Source organism: Zygosaccharomyces rouxii (genome assembly GCF_000026365.1).
Source record: "Zygosaccharomyces rouxii strain CBS732 chromosome C complete sequence".
NCBI classification, from domain to species: Eukaryota; Fungi; Ascomycota; class Saccharomycetes; order Saccharomycetales; family Saccharomycetaceae; genus Zygosaccharomyces; species Zygosaccharomyces rouxii.
Genome location: NC_012992.1, coordinates 819,947 through 837,335, shown reverse-complemented (window position 1 = coordinate 837,335; position 17,389 = coordinate 819,947). Strand labels below are relative to the sequence as shown.

Sequence of the window (17,389 nt, the reverse complement as noted above, 5' to 3'; positions counted from 1 at the left end):
GATGTCCAAAGGTTATTTTCCATCTTCAACCGCGTAGAAAGGGAAAGCAGAGGAAAAAAAAAACAAGTCCGGGTATCACATCGAAGTATAGTACTACAGAACTATAAGCGGTAAAAATATATAAAAGTGCTAATTTAACGCTTGAGATTCATTGACTTGAATGTTTAATTGTATTCTTTAATGTGCGTCTATGCTTTTTTTCTCCTTTTTACTTCTTTTTTTTAAATCCGTTCTCTCTGTAAATTGTCGAGGACATTGTCATAGGCAGCATCTATGGCTTCATCCTCCGCTCTGACGGCTCTCAGAGAGTCAGTAGAGGGTTTGGATGCTATAGAATCACGCTTTTTATTTGTGCTTCTATCACTGCTATTGCTGTTCAAGCTTGAAGAGCTACGTCCAGGATTGATCGGTGCCAACCTAGGTGATAAAGAGTCGAGATCTGGTGAATTCTTGGAAGACTTTTTGAAGATATCATGCAAATGGTAACCTTGACTATGCAATTCGTCAATGACGTTGACCACTTCACTGATGTCTGATTCCATCAAATAATCTTTGATCTTATCAGTGTCTAGAGACTTCGCAGCGTTACCGAGTTGTTCCTTATCCACGCTTTCATTGTGCTTTAAACCATAAACTGGGCCATGGATATGGTTTTTATTTTCATCTTTTTCTACAAGTTCAATGGTATCGTCTGCTTGAGGTATGTGTTCCTGATCAGACTCTACTTCAGCACGCCCAAACGGTAATAGCGCTGAATGACCTGTATGATCTAGTCCAGATGGAGAAACCATACCTGATGAAACAAAAGGGGTATTCGAATTAGCACTCTTTCCTGTAGAAGAACTAACTGGGCGTACTTTAGACGTAGAATGGTTATTTTGACTTTTAGCAATTGACTGATTTCTTTCCTGTAAAAGGTGTAACCTTTTCTGCAAACTTGCGTTCACGAAACATAATCTGATCAAAGTTTCCTTACCTTCAACAGATAATTCACCTTTAATTCTAATGGCAAACAAATCTTTAACAACTGTACCAATTTTATTTCTTGCGATGGTCACTTTTTGCACATATTCCCGAACTAACACGCTGTATAGCTCTTCATTTTCAACCTTTTCTGTGAGTAATTTGGATAATTCCCCTTGCAAGCTAGAAATTGGGTCTTTTTCACCATTAGAACTGCCATCGTTATCAGATCTAACTCTATTCAACTCGTTGTCGACGTTCTTCATTGTGTATAAGGAGACTTTCTTCCTGATATTTTGGGGCATGTTGGTATAATCCACATCCAAGGTTATTAAGGATGGTGATTTCTTAACCGCTTCTGCCAATGCTTTAAAAGATGCAAGATCGAATTGCGTACCCAACATCGATAAGTAGTTCAACCTTCTACATAACGGAAGAGCTTCCGCTAAAGTTACTACGGATGTGGGAGCCAACGACTCATAATCCAGATGCAACCGTGTTAAACCAGCACATACCGGTAGGCAATCGATTAAAGTGTTAATACAATGCGGGAACATTTTTGGATTATTAGAAATATCCAAGAATTTTAAATTTTCACAATAGCACAGCAAACTTATTAGCTTTAAAACTTCATTGGTTTTGCTTACATCACCGGCATCCACCTCTAACCCTGTACAGTTCAAAGAGATGTAACGCAAAACATTTCTCTCACGCTTATTGTTCACTTTATCCCAAATTGCATCATTTAAGGAGGAAAGCTTATCCTTCAAGTCGTTATATCCTAAGTCAAGACCTGTGACTTTCGATTGAACTAACCATTGAGCCAGAGACCGACATTGTTCCTTAGAAATGTTGTTATATGCTAACCCCAATCTTCTAGTATCTATGCAGGCAACATCGATAAAATTCTCGAATTGTTCCGCGGGCATTTGGGCACCGGAAATAACAACCTCTTCCAACCCACCTTTGGCGGCTACAGAGGCAGCTAAAAGATCCCAGTTCATATCACTACGGTTTGCACTATTACTTTCCATTCTAACAATAGTATTTTTTAGGGAGGATCTAGATGGTTTTTGTACGTTTGTCTTGATATCAGGAACCATGGTTAAATCGAGTGCAGATAGATCTCTTGATTTCGACACAAAATAGCACAATACCCGCCAGCCCTTTTCATTAATTGGAGTATTTCTCAATGACAATTTTTCAAATCCCTTCTTACCTGAGACAGAGCTTAAGATTATCTTGAACATGTCCACACTCAGGGAAACACCATCTAGTGATAGACACAGTACGGGAGCGACACTCAGAAAATCACTGAAAGACCAAACTTCCACCATCGAAGGCCTAGGGTTTCGGAGCTGTAAAAGCGGTATGGGATCGATAGATCCTGGTGTCAATTGTTTCAAAGTTGCTGGAATCGGTAAAATTTCACGTAAATGACAACAACGAGTGTAAACCACATCATGGGGAATCTTGGCACGAGGTGGTGGTAATATTTCATCATCAGTTTCTGCAGAAGCCATGGATGATAATGATAATGAAGAATTACTTGTAATAGACCTTCTAGAAACCATCGGCTTATCAATGGTAACACGTTTTGCCATACGACTCACATCAACTTCTTCATCGTTATTACTGCGAAATAATTCGCTAGGAGTTCCCTTAGCTCTGGCTTCTGCTGCAGCTTCCGCCGCAGCCTTTCTAATATTTCTATGTTGTGCGTTATGACCCGCTTCCTCCTCTTCATCTTCGCAATCGCTTCCTTCTTCGATTGCATTATCATTATCGACCTTAGGACTGGAAGGTGAACCAGGCTGCTGTTTACCGGGAGCCATTTGTTCTTCTTTCCTTGGGTCTAAATCATCATCAGCTCCATCAATTGTACGTGTTAGCAATCTCAATTGTCCTGAACCACCAACGACGACACCTGCACTTGAATTTTGCAGAACCTTCCTCCTTTCTTCTGGTGTTAATTTGTGAACAACAACAGATCCATTAGGTTTAACCTCTACTTCACCTTTACGTGGATTTTTGGAACAAATTTGTTGCGGAGGATCGTTGAAATATGTATTAGTAGCAAACGAAACGTGTTTTAAAGGTTCCATATTTTCTAATCCTGGAACTTCCTTAACCTTTGAAGGATCGAATTGACGACGATTTATTGATCTTGTTGGACTAACACTATTAGGAGGACTTGTGCCTCCATGTGAAGTCACCCTTTTTAAGAAAGATCCAAATTTATGAGAAGAACCAGAGGGTGCAGATAAATCTGATTCTGAATCCGAATTCAAGTCGCTTCGACTATCTGGCGTATTATTTGCTTTAGATTCCTTAGCGCTTTTAAGCGCTGGTGGCAAACTAGAACCTCTTGGATGATGTGGTATGGGCCTTCCCCTAACGTCGTATTTAACTCCACCTATTCGCATATATTCGCTCTCATCAGTTTTATCCCTGCTACTACTGCTACTACTATTACTGCCGAATTGGAAGTGCGCACCGGGACCTGAAGGTTTAGCTCCAACTTCCATCCTTTCAGAATCAGCATTCTTACGGAATGCAGATGCGGGGTACCCATGAGCTTTGTAATATTCTAAAAATTCCATAAGTCTTTGATCTCTACCATTGTAATCCTCCGCCGCCGTCGCTTGTGTTTTTATTCGAGTAATACCCTCGGAACCATCTTTTAATGGTGCGGAATTCGTATTTGTATCATGATGATGTAAAAGTTGATGGTGGTTATGGTTATGGTTTTGGTTTTCATGCTGGTAAGCTTCACCTTGAGCCGCTGAATAAGTACTCGATCGAGCCAGAGGAAAACCAAAAGTACCCGAAGTTATGCTCGACCTCCTACTCGAAGGGGCAGTACCACGACGAGACGATGGAGCAGAAGGAGATGGTGATGTAGGAGAGCCTTTTTTCTTCTTACCGGTGAAAAGACTCTTGAAAAACCCTATTTTTTTCTCCTTCTTGGGTGAAGCATTATTGCTACCGGCCCCTGGTACTGAAGTTCTTCTCAATGCAGTACGAGTCCCCGGATCTGGTGATGCTGCAGACAGCGATTTCGTCTTTCTTAGTCCCATTGACGAAGAACCATCACTTGAATCCACCGATGAAGGAACTGCCATTACAGAATTCCTTCTGCCCCTATTATCATTTAATTCTTCTCCCGACCTTTGCTGAGGCAAATTCGCATTGATATGGAACGGACTGGCAGGATCATCAGGTGGCAGCTCGTTTGAAACCGTCCTTTCCTTTATACTATCCGTACTAGCATTATCTTTGATCTCTGATTTCGATTTTGACTTCGATTTCGATCTTGCATCTTTGGTTTCCGAAGACCCTGGATTATCCGTGTTCAAATTCCTTGCATTAATTAACCAGTCCACATTTAGGGTATCGATCTTATGAGCTCGCAGCAATGCCTCAGAATCTTCAGGATTCTCTATCATAAAGTCAAAAACTAGCAAAATTAGTTATAACAAACTTCAGTAAATGAATATGCAGACCCTTGCAGAAAGTGGTCTTTTCTGAATTCGAAAGGCTATATGTCTGTTATACTCACCCATCCACTAACCTTCTTTATTATAACGGCTCTTAAAGGGTCAACGATGATGACGCTGGTGATGTAGATCATCATCAATCTAGCCCCCATCCATCTCCCCTTCCCTTATCGGGCGAAGGTCGTTATCCACGATATTCTGAAAGTATCCTTTAAAGAGCTCGACGTTTTCAAAAGAATGCTACCCGTATTCCTAAATAGTGCTAATTCAATCCATTAATTCGAAGAGGAAATACTAGCCAGGCTGTGGCGTCAGAGTTTTCAACATTTCAGTTTACTCGAACGAATTTATTGCTGCGGTACTCAACCAAATAGCCAAATCAAGTCTTGAAGGTAGTTTGTCTATGGCAATATCTCCCATCCAATTAGCTCTTACACCTGCACAGAAGTCTGACTCAATTCTATGTAGAGCTTGTTATGAATGACCATGTATTCTAGCGCATCATCTGCGCCTCCCCTACGTGGATTTCTGAGGCGTCAGTGCGACCTGACGCGACGTACATTAAAAATCATGGACTTTTCCCTGCATTGAAAACTATTAGAACTTTACGACCTTAATTCTAGGGCAGCTGATAAACTTCCCCAGCGGTGTTCCAACAGCTGTGCTTTCCTGCCCCGGACTTCGAACCCTACTTACAGTTTTAGGGTTGCGCTCTCTGTCGTCGATTTTTTCATAATCCGGGTCAGTTGATAATAATGGGACATTCAGAATACTAAAAAAGCCTAGTTAGGCAGGAGAATACTTGAATCATTGTAAATCATTAATTGAATCAATTGTTTATTATCTTGCACCATCTGCAATGGACCTCAAACAAGTCGCAGTAGATCGCTATGGCAGTAGAGATGAGTTGGTTCAAAGAGGTGTCTGGAGGGGCGAATTGTATAGGTATGCTGATACAGATAAGGGTAGAGGATGGTTATGGAAGGCATTGATAGCAGAAGAGCAAGCGAACAATGGTAACCAATTTGATAAGAGGCACCAAATGCATGTAAGACGACTGACTCCACCTGCAGTACCAAAATTGACGGCCCCACTCGAAAAACCGGTTATCGAACTAGATTTGAGGAGGCTCAACGATGCGGAGCTATTACAGCCAGAAGTACAGAAAACTCTATTAGAACTAATGATTCGTGTATTGACAATCCACAACTGGACGTACAAACAGGGATTTCATGAACTACTCGGGACCATCTGGCTGCAACTCCGAGAGCCAAATTCTACAATGACCGTATTTGAAAAAATGATGGAACAAGTGGTCCCGATTTTCTACAATGAAACTAGGCTCGCACAGTGGGAAAAGCATATCTTTGCACCGTTGCTCAAAGTTTGCTCGCCAATCTTGCATGATCAGTTGTACAGAGAAGGAAATCATACGAACCTCCTATGGCTTCTACGATGGACGAGGGTGCTTTTCCTAAGAGAGCTACCCATGGATTACGTTCTAGTCATCTGGGACCACATATTAACGGGAACCTACCCGATAGAGACGCTATTATCAGGAATTATTGTGGTTCTTCTGCTGAATGTCTATGGAGAACTGAGTCACCCTGAGTGCGACGACGATGATTTAGTGGAGATTTTACTAAACTACAACGAATCCGTTAGTTCGCTAGTGGACTCAGCAGAGCTTTGTAGAATGGGGTCGAGACTGGTGGAGCTGTGGTTTCTGCAAGACGTCAACTCCCTGCGGATGATCTGCAATACTTTCCTCAAGTTACGATTTAACGTTAATCAAGTAGACAATAATAATAGCTAGTAAAAAAAACAGAAACTTCATTTATAAAAAAAAAAGGAGGGAAAATTTAATCGTTACTCTACGTTACGTGTCTATTTCGTTTATTTCTTTTGGCCTTGAGCAGCGACAGCGGCGGCACCAGCTTCAGCGGCTTGTGGGTCCAAGTAGTACTTACCCTTGGTTGGCTTCAAGTTTTCGTCCAATTCGTAAACCAATGGGATACCAGTTGGGATGTTCAACTTGGAAACTTGTTCTGGGGTCAAGTTGTCCAAGTGCTTGACCAAACCTCTCAAAGAGTTACCGTGAGCGGCAATCAAAACGGTCTTACCTTCTAGCAAGTCGTGGGAGATGACGTCTTGGTAGTATGGCAAGAATCTTTCGATAACCAACTTCAAGGATTCGGTTTCTGGCAAGGCACTTGGGTCGACGTCGCGGTATCTTTCGTCGTTCTTTTGAGAGTATGGAGAAGAAGCTTCGATTGGTGGAGGTGGGACATCGAAGGATCTTCTGTAGGTGTTGAATTTTTCTTCACCGAATTGTTGCAAGGTCTCAGCCTTGTCCTTACCTTGCAAAGCACCGTAGTGTCTTTCGTTCAATCTCCAGGTTCTGTTGACTGGGATCCAAAGTCTGTCAGCTTCAGTCAAAGCGATGTTGGCGGTTTGGATAGCACGAGACAACTTGGAGGTGTAAAGAACATCTGGCTTGACGTTCTTTTCTCTTAGCAATTCACCGGCTCTCTTGGCTTCTTTTTCACCAGTGGCGGACAATTTGACATCAACCCAACCGGTGAAAAGGTTTTTTTCGTTCCATTCGGATTGACCGTGTCTAATCAAAACTAGCTTTGGCATTTTGTTTGTTGATAATGTTTTTATTGTAGATGTCGAAACAACTTGGGTATTTAGAAAGAGATGGGACACTAGCAGTACTAAATCCCGTTGAATCTGCCCCAGTTTATATACCTTTAGGTCTTGGACATCTAGTAGTTCTACAAAGTCACCGGGTCCCCTCACCACATGAGCAGCAGCTCCTTTAGTGTGGGATTCCACTGTACCGCGGATTCCACTAGCTGGCTGAAAAAAGAGGAAGCTTCCGGACAGATGGGGTCTGTCCGGATATTGTCATTGTCCGAGCGGACAGAGTCCGCTCGGACAATGACCTCTGGCCACGTGCGATTGCAAAACTGCGTAAAATAACTTTTTTTCAATTTAACATAACATCGTCATCGAACTACTTACAGGGTATGGAACATGAATAGTATACTGTCTAAATACGTAAATCTCACCATGCCTTACCGGCACGACTACCTCTCTTGTCGTAATTGGAATCGAACTTCTTGGCGGACTCCTGCTGTCTTCTCTTCGTGTCCTTGAGCAGCCACACTATCTTATCCTTACAGTCCTTGACATAGGATGAATAGCTCTTGGGTTCCATGTTGACTTGGGTGTGAAGTACCTTGTGGGGTGGGCGAGAAGAAAGTCAGCAGTTGTTTTCCTACACTTGTCTCCATATATATGAGACTACGATAACTGGAGAACACAGACTCCCTTCCCTTCATTACACATCAGGTTTACATAACCAGTATATCAGCGGCACATTACTACTAGTGGGAAATTCGCTCAACCACCACTCTACACAATATCACATGAACGGCGTCACACTGACACTTGAGACTTTCTTTTTTCTAAAAGAAAAATATATATATATATATTATATTCAACCCAACAGTTTCTCGTATGCCTGCCCCACACATAGATTAACGTCTGAAGTCTGCATAGCCCTTTTGCGCTCTGCAAACGCAATTTTCGCACATTCCCTCGTCACCGTAGAACCCGCATAGCAGCTCAGAATAGCGTAATCAACCCACTCCAACTTCTCGTCCACGTCATCTGGGCAGATATGGAAATCGTACCTTGCACGACTATACGACAGCAGACATCCAATGGTCCCAGTTAGAGTATCACCTTGACCTCCAACTCTCTTGGGACTTCCCTCACTGCTGTTAACAAGGCACAGATCTCCCTCCGGTGCAAAAATCTTATCCTGTAATCCCTTTTCCACTAGGACGCATTTGAGCGCATGCGCAATGCGCTGCCCAATTTCTCCCTCGCCATCGCCCACATCCAATGCAGTCGCTAACCTCTTGAACTCAACTACGTTGGGCGTTAACACAATTCTGCCTCGAGGGAATTTAGTCAGCATTTTACGCACTTGATCATCCTGCGTAACCAGCCAAAGCCCATCTGCGTCCAGCACAATCGGAATTGACCCCTGGTGTTCCTCCAAAACATATCGAATTATCTCCTTGACACTACGTAACATTGATTCGTCTCTGCCCAAACCTGGCCCCACTATAATTGCGTGCATCCTGCCAATTAGGGCTCTGATCTTGTCCATCTCGCCCTGACCGCCTTGGTGCAGATAAGGATGCACCATTAGGTCTGGTGAATAGCTCTTGATTACAGTAGCAGCACTCTGGTCGCAGATGACATGGGTCATGTCGCACCCCATCAGGGCAGTTGCCCTAGCGCTAAAGAATGGTGCCCCGGTATAGTCTTCGCATCCACCTACAACACATATTCTACCGTTCTGTCCCTTGTGAAGCTGTGGAAGTAAAGGGGTTACACACTTACGTTTGGCCAAATTTATTAATTGAGAGTGATTCAATCTGCCAAGCATCCTTCAAACTATGTATGCGATTCACTGATTTACAGTGTTCCTGTTGGGATTCGATGAGCTTCAGTTTTCTCAACTTGCCTATGAAAAATTCCAAGAGCGATGAGATGGAAGAAAAGCCAGAACAAGTGTCAGTCTACGGCTTGAATGATGGGCAACAAGTATAATCGATTTCGATTATCTTGTTATTTATTAATTAATTAATAAGTACGGAATTTTTACGTTTCCATCATATTCTTAACAACTTCATCCCTTGTTGTCAGGAGAGAGATAACCTAGAGGCGAGTCCTTCATCCTTGCATTTGTAGGGCGTCATTGCTCAAAAGCTTGACGTATTTGTTTGCGTGTGTGTGTGTCTCTCTCTCTCTCGAGCAACATTACCTTAGTAGTGATTGGCCAACCTTGCACCTTATTCACGTGTAAGAGGGGGGCCAGGAACAGTCAGAATAGTATATATAGGCACCGGTGATTGATGTCGAGGACGTAACGGACTGAACAAACCCCAATACGTCGAAGATGTTTGCTAGAGTCCCAAGAGTTAGTAACAAGTTCATCCCACTGGCCGTCGGTACTGCTGCAGTCGCATGCTCAGCATTCTATGCCACCAGATTCATCAATCCAATTAAAAACGAATCCGCTGCTGTGTTCACAGGTGAAGACAAATGGATTGATTTAAAGCTAAAGGAAGTGAATGAGGTCTCTCACGATACCAAGAGATTCACCTTTGCATTGCCATCTCCGGACTCTGAATTGGGTCTAACTCTATGTTCCGCTCTAATGGCTAAATTCGTTACTCCTAAAGGCAGCAATGTCATTAGACCATACACTCCAGTAAGCGAATTGAACCAAAAGGGTGAATTTGAGTTGGTTATCAAGGGCTATCCAGATGGTAAGATGACCAACCACCTCTTCAGTTTGAAACCATCCGACACCTTATCTTTCAAGGGACCAATCAAGAAGCACCAATGGCAACCAAACTCTTACGATTCTATTACTTTGCTTGGTGCCGGAAGTGGTATCACTCCCTTGTTCCAATTGTTGAGAAGCGTCGCTAAGAACCCAGAGGATAAGACTAAGGTCAACTTGTTTTACGGTAACAAGACACCAGGTGATATTCTTCTGAAGAAAGAATTGGACGACTTACAACAAAAGTACTCAGACCAAGTCAAGATTACCTACTTCGTTGACAAGTCAGAAGGTGACTTCAAAGGCGAGACTGGTTTCATCAGCAAGGATTTCCTTGCTGCTAACAGTGCAAAACCAGATGAAAAGACTCACTTCTTCGTTTGCGGTCCACCACCATTCATGGAAGCCATTTCTGGTAACAAGAAGGGTCCTGCTGAACAAGGTGAGTTGAAGGGTGCTTTGAAAGATTTGGGCTTCAAGGAAGACCAAGTCTTCAAATTCTAAGTGCACAATGACGAATATTACATTAGATATATATTATCATTTCTACGAATTTTACCTATTCTTAAACAGATAGAAATTTTTGAACGAATAACGATGTTTGCTCGGTTTCTTTACGCTGTATTCCTGTTGTGTAGGGCGGCAAGGAGTAATCGGATATCTCGGATTTGTCCTTGGCGTGAAATAAATAAGATACAAATTCCGGATCCATGAAGATAGTATTTGGATTGTGCCAAGATTCGTGCGATTCATCCGCATCAACTTCAATTACTTCTAACCATTTTCTTCGTGGTAGACACTTGTCCAGTGCCAGGAAATGGGTTTCTTGCGGAATCTCTTCATCTTCCGAAAGATCTAACTCCAATTCATCGTTGTTACGTTTACCATGCTTGATGAGGGCTTCATAACGAACATGAAGGTGTGCACTGAGCCACCAATTGGGCTTTAGTTGTCGAAGTAAATTCCACGACACGGGGCTACCCAATTGTCTCGACTGTAGATCTTTCTTGAAGAAAGGTTTATTTTGAATTAACCGCTGTAGATCGCCGTGGTATGCAACACCATTAGGCCAATCGTGACTCATTACTATGTGTATTGGCTTTTGTAATTGGAACAATGGCTTAACATCATCGTTTCTTATATGATAAAGTTCCTTAACTTTGCGACTCCATTGATTACCGTTTTCCAGTTCTTGCCAGCTGGGTCTCTGTCTTTCGTAGTCCCAATGCTTCCAAATACCGCTTAATCCTGCAATTCTTGTTCCTCTGTACCATATAACATTAGAATATCCCATGTAATAGATGTTGGGAGCCACGAATCCACCATGAGGTAAGAGCATCAGGTGCCTCATAGACTCATGGTTACCACCGATGAAAATTGTCATGCATGGCGGCTTGAATTCATCATCGTTATAATACTGATGGAAATCACCCATTCTTTGATATTTGGATGGAACACTTAGGGATACTAAATCATCCTTACTTCTGATACTTTGGAAATCACCAAGTATTAAAAGAAGATCTAGTGGTTCTTGCTTATGCAATTCAGAGACTCTCTTAAAGATCTGATTCAATTCTCCATGACAACATCCCTCTACTGCAATTCGTATTTTGGACATTTGGCCTTCTGAGTAAAGTCGATGACACCGACCGTGAAGTGACGATGATGTTCGTTATATACGCACGAATGAATGAATGAATAAATAAATAAATAACTAAATAAATAAAAATAGGAATAAATATGTAGTGTGATGGAGATCGAGTTGTATCGTTTTGATATTATTCTCCTTTAGAGGCGTTTCTTGGGTCTTCTTCCTAAAAGTTAGTGTGAATGGAATACAAGTTCAAGTTCGAACTCGATAATAACTGATCATAGAAAAAAAAAAAAAAAAAATCTTTTCACATCAATAAGCTGATTTGCTTAGTAGGATCTGATAGCTGGTGGAACAGATGAAACTTCTGATTCATCCAATGTTTGAGAGGCGACATTTCTGTACTTGATCTTGACGTCATCACCAGATTTAGTTTGCCAAGATAGAGTGTGCTTCATCCAGTTAGCATCATCTCTGTCTGGGTAATCCTCTCTAGCGTGAGCACCACGAGATTCCTTTCTGTTGGCGGCAGAGCTAGCGGTTTGAGTAGCGTTAGTCAACAAGTTTTGCAATTCTAAAGTTTCGACCATATCCGTGTTCCAGATCATTGATCTATCAGTGGTACGGACGTCTTCCAAAGTCTTGTCAATGGCCAAGACGTTTTTAACACCTTCGTCCAAAGTTTCTTGAGTTCTGAACACAGAGACATCTTTTTGCATTGCCTTTTGCATTGCCAATCTGATGTCGGCGGTTGGTCTGGAACCAGTTGCATTCCTTATCTTATCCAAGTTAGCAATAGATTCTCTACCTAGGTCTGTTGGCAATGGTTTGTGAGGCAAGCCAGGTTGTAATTCATCAGAAACGGTGTGGGCAACAGCACGACCAAAGACGACCAAATCTAGCAAAGAGTTGGCACCCAATCTGTTAGCACCGTGGACGGAAACACAGGCAGCTTCACCACAGGCCATCAAACCTGGAATTTCTTTGTCTTCACCGGTTTCTGGGTCAATGGTCAATGCGTTACCATTCCATTTGGTTGGGATACCACCCATGTTGTAGTGAACGGTTGGCAAGACAGGAATTGGTTGCTTAGTGACATCAACACCAGAAAAGATAGCAGCGGTTTCAGAGATACCTGGAAGTCTTTCTTGTAGAACAGAAGGTGGCAAGTGGGACAATTGCAAATAGATGTGGTCCTTCTCCTTACCAACACCTCTACCTTCTCTAATTTCCATAGTGATGGAACGAGAAACAACATCTCTACTTGCTAAATCCTTAGCAGTTGGGGCATAACGTTCCATGAAACGTTCACCTTCAGAGTTGAGCAAGAATCCACCTTCACCACGAGCACCTTCGGTGATCAAGCAACCAGAACCGTAGATACCAGATGGATGGAATTGAACAAATTCTAAATCTTGTAGTGGGAAACCAGCACGAGCAACCATAGCATTACCATCACCGGTACAGGTGTGAGCGGAAGTACAACTGAAGTAAGTTCTACCATAACCACCAGTAGCGATGATAGTCTTGTGAGCTCTCATTCTATGAATGGTACCGTCTTCTTGGTTGTAAGCCATAGCACCAACAACTTCACCGTTGTGAGTCAATAGATCAAGAGCAAAATATTCGATGAAGAAATGAGTGTTATGCCTTAGAGCTTGACCATACAAAGTATGCAAAAGAGCATGACCGGTTCTATCGGCAACCGCACAAGTACGGTAAGCTTGACCACCTTTACCTCTATCTCTTGATTGACCACCAAATGCTCTTTGGTAGATACGACCACTTTCAGTTCTGGAAAATGGAACACCGTAGTGTTCTAATTCAATGATGGATTTTGGAGCTTCACGAGTCATATAGTGAATGGAATCTTGGTCACCAAGCCAGTCAGAACCTTTGACGGTATCATACATGTGCCATTTCCAGTCATCAGGGTGCATGTTACCCAAGGCAGCATTGATACCACCTTGAGCTGCCACGGTGTGAGATCTGGTTGGGAACAATTTTGATATACAAGCGGTTTTGTAACCAGCTTCAGCTAAACCGAATGCAGCTCTCAAACCTGCACCACCAGCACCAACGACTAAACAGTCGTATTCGTGGTCAACAATATGGTATTTACCATTACCAAGTGAACCTGGAGCAGATTCACCACCAACATCACCTTGAGTCTGTAAAACTCTTGGCGTTGTTTGGAATGATCTTTTAACTAGTGAAAGACGTGATACTGCAGATTGAACAGCAGATTTTCTAAGCGACAACATCGGAAAAATAGTCAATAGACAGCAACAATTACGTATACACACAAAGAAGAATAAACCCTGTAAGTTGAGTTAATCAATCAGCAATTGAAGTAACTACCCTAACTTTAAATGCAGAAAAAAAGGAATTGTCTTTTGACGAGAAAATAAAATGAAGGCTTCACCAATTCTATTAACTATCCTTTCTATCCCTTTTCCCTTTTGCCCCGAGTGAAACAAGGTAGAATATGTGTGAAAGTGATAATGATTTGAAGCTTTAATGTTCAATGATCTTTCCTTTATTTTATCATTTCATGTAGCGTTATGAGAGATGTTGAAAACCGTTAAACTTTTTCTTAATGCGGGAGAATTTCGTCGCTTGTGATACAAAAACCGGCTGCGAGATCGGGATAAGGAGCCGGGAAGTCGGACCCGAATAATGCGACAGTTCTGTGTCGCGTGCTTTTCACGTGATAATAGGATTTACGATACGTGTAAATCCAGTAGAAGGTACTGTCTCTGTCCTCTATGTCAATTCAAAAAGTAGATCTTCTTCAAAACTAGGCCCCTCTCGGTTGTGTCTGTATTGAATTTTTTCTCTGTCCAATTGTATGTCTCCGTTATTTAATGTCTTGTTACCAAGAGATGTATTTCAGCGGGCTGCGAGTACATACCAGTCAACATCAAATTGATAAAATAAAATAAACAATGAAACAAAAAGCATATCTGCATGCAAACTGGACGTTCAGTTGAAATACACCAGTTGGCTGAAGTAACACCGTCAAAAAAAAATTTCTCAGCGGCTATTTCTAATAGAAATGTAAAAAAAGTTACCGTTTCGTACGGGACTCGAACCCGCAATCTTCTCCTTAGGAGGGAGACGCGTTACCATTACGCCAACGAAACTGTTTTATACGATGCCTGTTTGGCTTTATGTGCGTGGGTAAACCAACGAAAAAAAGTTAAATGGTTTTGTATGTGGTGCAAGGGCAGAATGCACTAGTCGGACGAAATGTTTCCGAGAAACTTTTCTGTCAGTGGCGTGATCACAGATCACATGAGTTTCACATGTAAGCTCATACGTACACCATGACGAAATGGATTACCCTACCTGTCGCCCCTTTGAAAAAAATATAAATATTTCACCACCTAAACACCCTGAAGAAAAATCCCAACCTCCAAGGATCCCGCCAATTCCAATCACCACCACCACTGCGAACAATCCCACATAACGGAAGACTAGGAACCCAAACATACGCCGATCATTTATATCAGATCTGTTTCAACTATTAGTCATATTCAAATTCATTCATAATGTCGTCACCAACAGAGTTCAGTGCAGCTACTGATCAATTCGTTGATCCGTTGGGTTCGAATATAATCGAGACCACTACCAAAGCTGCTGCTGCCGCTGCCGCTGCTGGGAATAATACTGCAGCAGACCAAAATGTTAATGATGATAGTAATGAGGACAGGAATGAAGATAACGGAGAAGAAAATGAACACCCACAGCAAGGATTGATCTTCCAGGGTATGTCATTTTATGTCAACAGAGATTCATCTGCTAATGACTCAGCAAATGATATTGATCGATTACATCAATTGGTCGAATCTCGCGGCGGTACCGTTCTGCATGAAATGCCAATCAAGGAGCTTATAGGGCCTGGTGTGTTTATTGTTTCTCCATATAATGACACTAGACTCCCCACTGTAAATCCAACGTATATCAGAGCGTGTTGTCAGAACGGGACACTTTTAGATATTGGGAACTATTTGGTTCCATTTGATGAGTATAGATCTGTCATAGATACAGAATTACAAGACGAACAGAATAGACATCAAGAGCAACAACAGGAACAGAGAAATCAGGAAGACGAATCGCGAAACCAGCAAAAACCAGATCAAACCCAGATTATCGGTGGTTCTGTAAACACTAAACCACACTACCAGGCCGAAGGACCGCAGAATTTACCGAACGAGGATCAAATGGAAAAGCAAAATCATGGAGAAGAAATACAGGAAGATCCAGAAGAAGAACAACAGCAGCCGCTGGCGGAGGTTGAACAAAAAGTTAGAACTAATGAGGGATCACCCAATGACGTGTCGCTCGAGAATGGATACGATTCTTCATCAAGGTCAATGTTAGCGAGGTCGAATTTAGCGACACATAATAAGGCATCATTTACGGAACAAGAAGATGAATTCATTTTAGATGTCGTTAGGAAAAATCCGACTAGACGTACCACACATACCCTTTACGATGAAATTTCCCATTATGTTCCTAACCACACGGGGAATTCTATTAGACATAGGTTCAGAGTTTACTTGTCCAAGAGATTAGAATACGTTTATGAAGTGGACAAAGATGGGAAATTAATTAGAGATGCAAATGGGAATTTAGTTCATACCAAAGTTCTACCGCCATCAATAAAAAAGAAGTTTACAGCTGAAGAGGATTACCAATTAGCAATTGGTATCAAAAAGCAGTTTTACAGAGATCTTTACCAAATTGACCCGGATACGGGTGTTTCTTTGATTTCCGATGAAGATAGTCCGACGGCGATTGCGAAACGTAACATGACAATGGATCCAAACCATGTTCCAGGAACAGAACCAAATTTCCAAGATTATAGAGTTAGTGATCGTAGAGGTCCAATTGCAAGAGAATTCTTCAAACATTTCGGTGAATCTCATCCAACCCACACAGAAAATGCTTGGAGAGATAGATTTCGTAAATTTTTACTTTCATATGGGATTGACAATTACATTTATTACTATGAAAGAGAATTAGGCCATGGAAATGACCCCGAACCGATGAAGAATTTAACCAACAGGGTTAAAAGACCTGGCATCCCCACACCAGGCAACTACAATTCCGCCAAGAAAGCTAGATATTCGAGTACAGATTCGAGAAGTGCTGCTAGTTCACCCTCAAGTAATGGTGATGGTAATGGAGGTAATAACAGTGCAACCGTAGCAGCCGCCGCAGCCGCCGCAGCAGCAATGGCTGCTGCTCAAAATAACAATGTAGATGCTAACAATGCAGCCGCGGCCGCAGCCGCAGCCGCAGGTGCATCTGTACCAGCTAATCATTACGCTATTCCTGAAAACGAATTTCTCGATGAAGATACCATTAATTTCTTGACGAATTTGAGGACAGATCTGAACAAAGATGAGAGTAATGTACCATTCGAATATCCTCAAGAGATTGCAGAAGCCATCCGCAACGATTTTTCTAATGAAGAAGCTAATTTCGATAACATCGATCCTGACTACATCCCCTTCCCACCTCAAATTGCCAGTATCGATCTTTTCTTACCACAGTTTTTCAACATGAGATCTACAAGAGAATTTATGGAAAAAATTCATGAAGTCATATCGAGAGAATATGAACCATCGCAAGCTGAAAAATTGGTACAGGATCTGTGCGATGAAGCAGGAGTTAGAAAAACGTTCAGTACAAGCATTCTTACAGCTTTATCTGGTGATCTAATGGTTTTCCCTCGTTATTTCCTCAACATGTTTAGATATAATGTTAATCCTCCACCAAGCGTACCTGGTATATGGACTAGGGAGGATGATAGAATGCTGATATCCAATAAGGACGAGGACATCAGGATCCTAACGAAAAAACATGGTGCTGGTAGAATTGAGATGAGACGGAAATTTGTGGAGAAAGAACTTATATGAATTTAATTGAATAAATAAAACGGGTTTAAAA

At 41.9% G+C, this 17,389-nt stretch overlaps 8 protein-coding genes and 1 non-coding gene across 9 annotated transcripts; 3 read left to right on the top strand and 6 right to left on the bottom strand.

Annotated features, from left to right (window-relative positions):
* Positions 1-221: 221 nt before the first annotated feature.
* Positions 222-4,412, bottom strand: MHP1 (Mhp1p; the record flags this gene model as incomplete). Its single annotated transcript, XM_002496072.1, has 1 exon — positions 222-4,412. The coding sequence occupies one exon, from the start codon at positions 4,410-4,412 to the stop codon at positions 222-224; it is 4,191 nt and encodes a 1,396-aa protein (XP_002496117.1).
* A 910-nt stretch (positions 4,413-5,322) lies between these two features.
* Positions 5,323-6,279, top strand: GYP6 (GTPase-activating protein GYP6; the record flags this gene model as incomplete). Its single annotated transcript, XM_002496071.1, has 1 exon — positions 5,323-6,279. The coding sequence occupies one exon, from the start codon at positions 5,323-5,325 to the stop codon at positions 6,277-6,279; it is 957 nt and encodes a 318-aa protein (XP_002496116.1).
* An 80-nt stretch (positions 6,280-6,359) lies between these two features.
* On the bottom strand, positions 6,360-7,106 carry GPM1 (phosphoglycerate mutase GPM1; the record flags this gene model as incomplete). The annotated part of the gene is made up of 1 exon (XM_002496070.1): positions 6,360-7,106. One exon carries the CDS (start codon positions 7,104-7,106, stop codon positions 6,360-6,362), a length of 747 nt encoding a protein of 248 aa, XP_002496115.1.
* An 865-nt stretch (positions 7,107-7,971) lies between these two features.
* NNR2 (NADHX dehydratase) lies at positions 7,972-8,934 on the bottom strand (the record flags this gene model as incomplete). Its single annotated transcript, XM_002496069.1, has 1 exon — positions 7,972-8,934. One exon carries the CDS (start codon positions 8,932-8,934, stop codon positions 7,972-7,974), a length of 963 nt encoding a protein of 320 aa, XP_002496114.1.
* A 513-nt stretch (positions 8,935-9,447) lies between these two features.
* Positions 9,448-10,341, top strand: MCR1 (cytochrome-b5 reductase; the record flags this gene model as incomplete). The annotated part of the gene is made up of 1 exon (XM_002496068.1): positions 9,448-10,341. The coding sequence occupies one exon, from the start codon at positions 9,448-9,450 to the stop codon at positions 10,339-10,341; it is 894 nt and encodes a 297-aa protein (XP_002496113.1).
* A 61-nt stretch (positions 10,342-10,402) lies between these two features.
* Positions 10,403-11,455, bottom strand: DBR1 (RNA lariat debranching enzyme; the record flags this gene model as incomplete). The annotated part of the gene is made up of 1 exon (XM_002496067.1): positions 10,403-11,455. The coding sequence occupies one exon, from the start codon at positions 11,453-11,455 to the stop codon at positions 10,403-10,405; it is 1,053 nt and encodes a 350-aa protein (XP_002496112.1).
* A 302-nt stretch (positions 11,456-11,757) lies between these two features.
* SDH1 (succinate dehydrogenase flavoprotein subunit SDH1) lies at positions 11,758-13,692 on the bottom strand (the record flags this gene model as incomplete). Its single annotated transcript, XM_002496066.1, has 1 exon — positions 11,758-13,692. The coding sequence occupies one exon, from the start codon at positions 13,690-13,692 to the stop codon at positions 11,758-11,760; it is 1,935 nt and encodes a 644-aa protein (XP_002496111.1).
* An 810-nt stretch (positions 13,693-14,502) lies between these two features.
* On the bottom strand, positions 14,503-14,574 carry ZYRO0C10714r. Its single transcript has one exon. It is a non-coding gene; the product is annotated as a tRNA-Arg (tRNA).
* A 408-nt stretch (positions 14,575-14,982) lies between these two features.
* RAP1 (DNA-binding transcription factor RAP1) lies at positions 14,983-17,358 on the top strand (the record flags this gene model as incomplete). Its single annotated transcript, XM_002496065.1, has 1 exon — positions 14,983-17,358. The coding sequence occupies one exon, from the start codon at positions 14,983-14,985 to the stop codon at positions 17,356-17,358; it is 2,376 nt and encodes a 791-aa protein (XP_002496110.1).
* Positions 17,359-17,389: the final 31 nt, after the last annotated feature.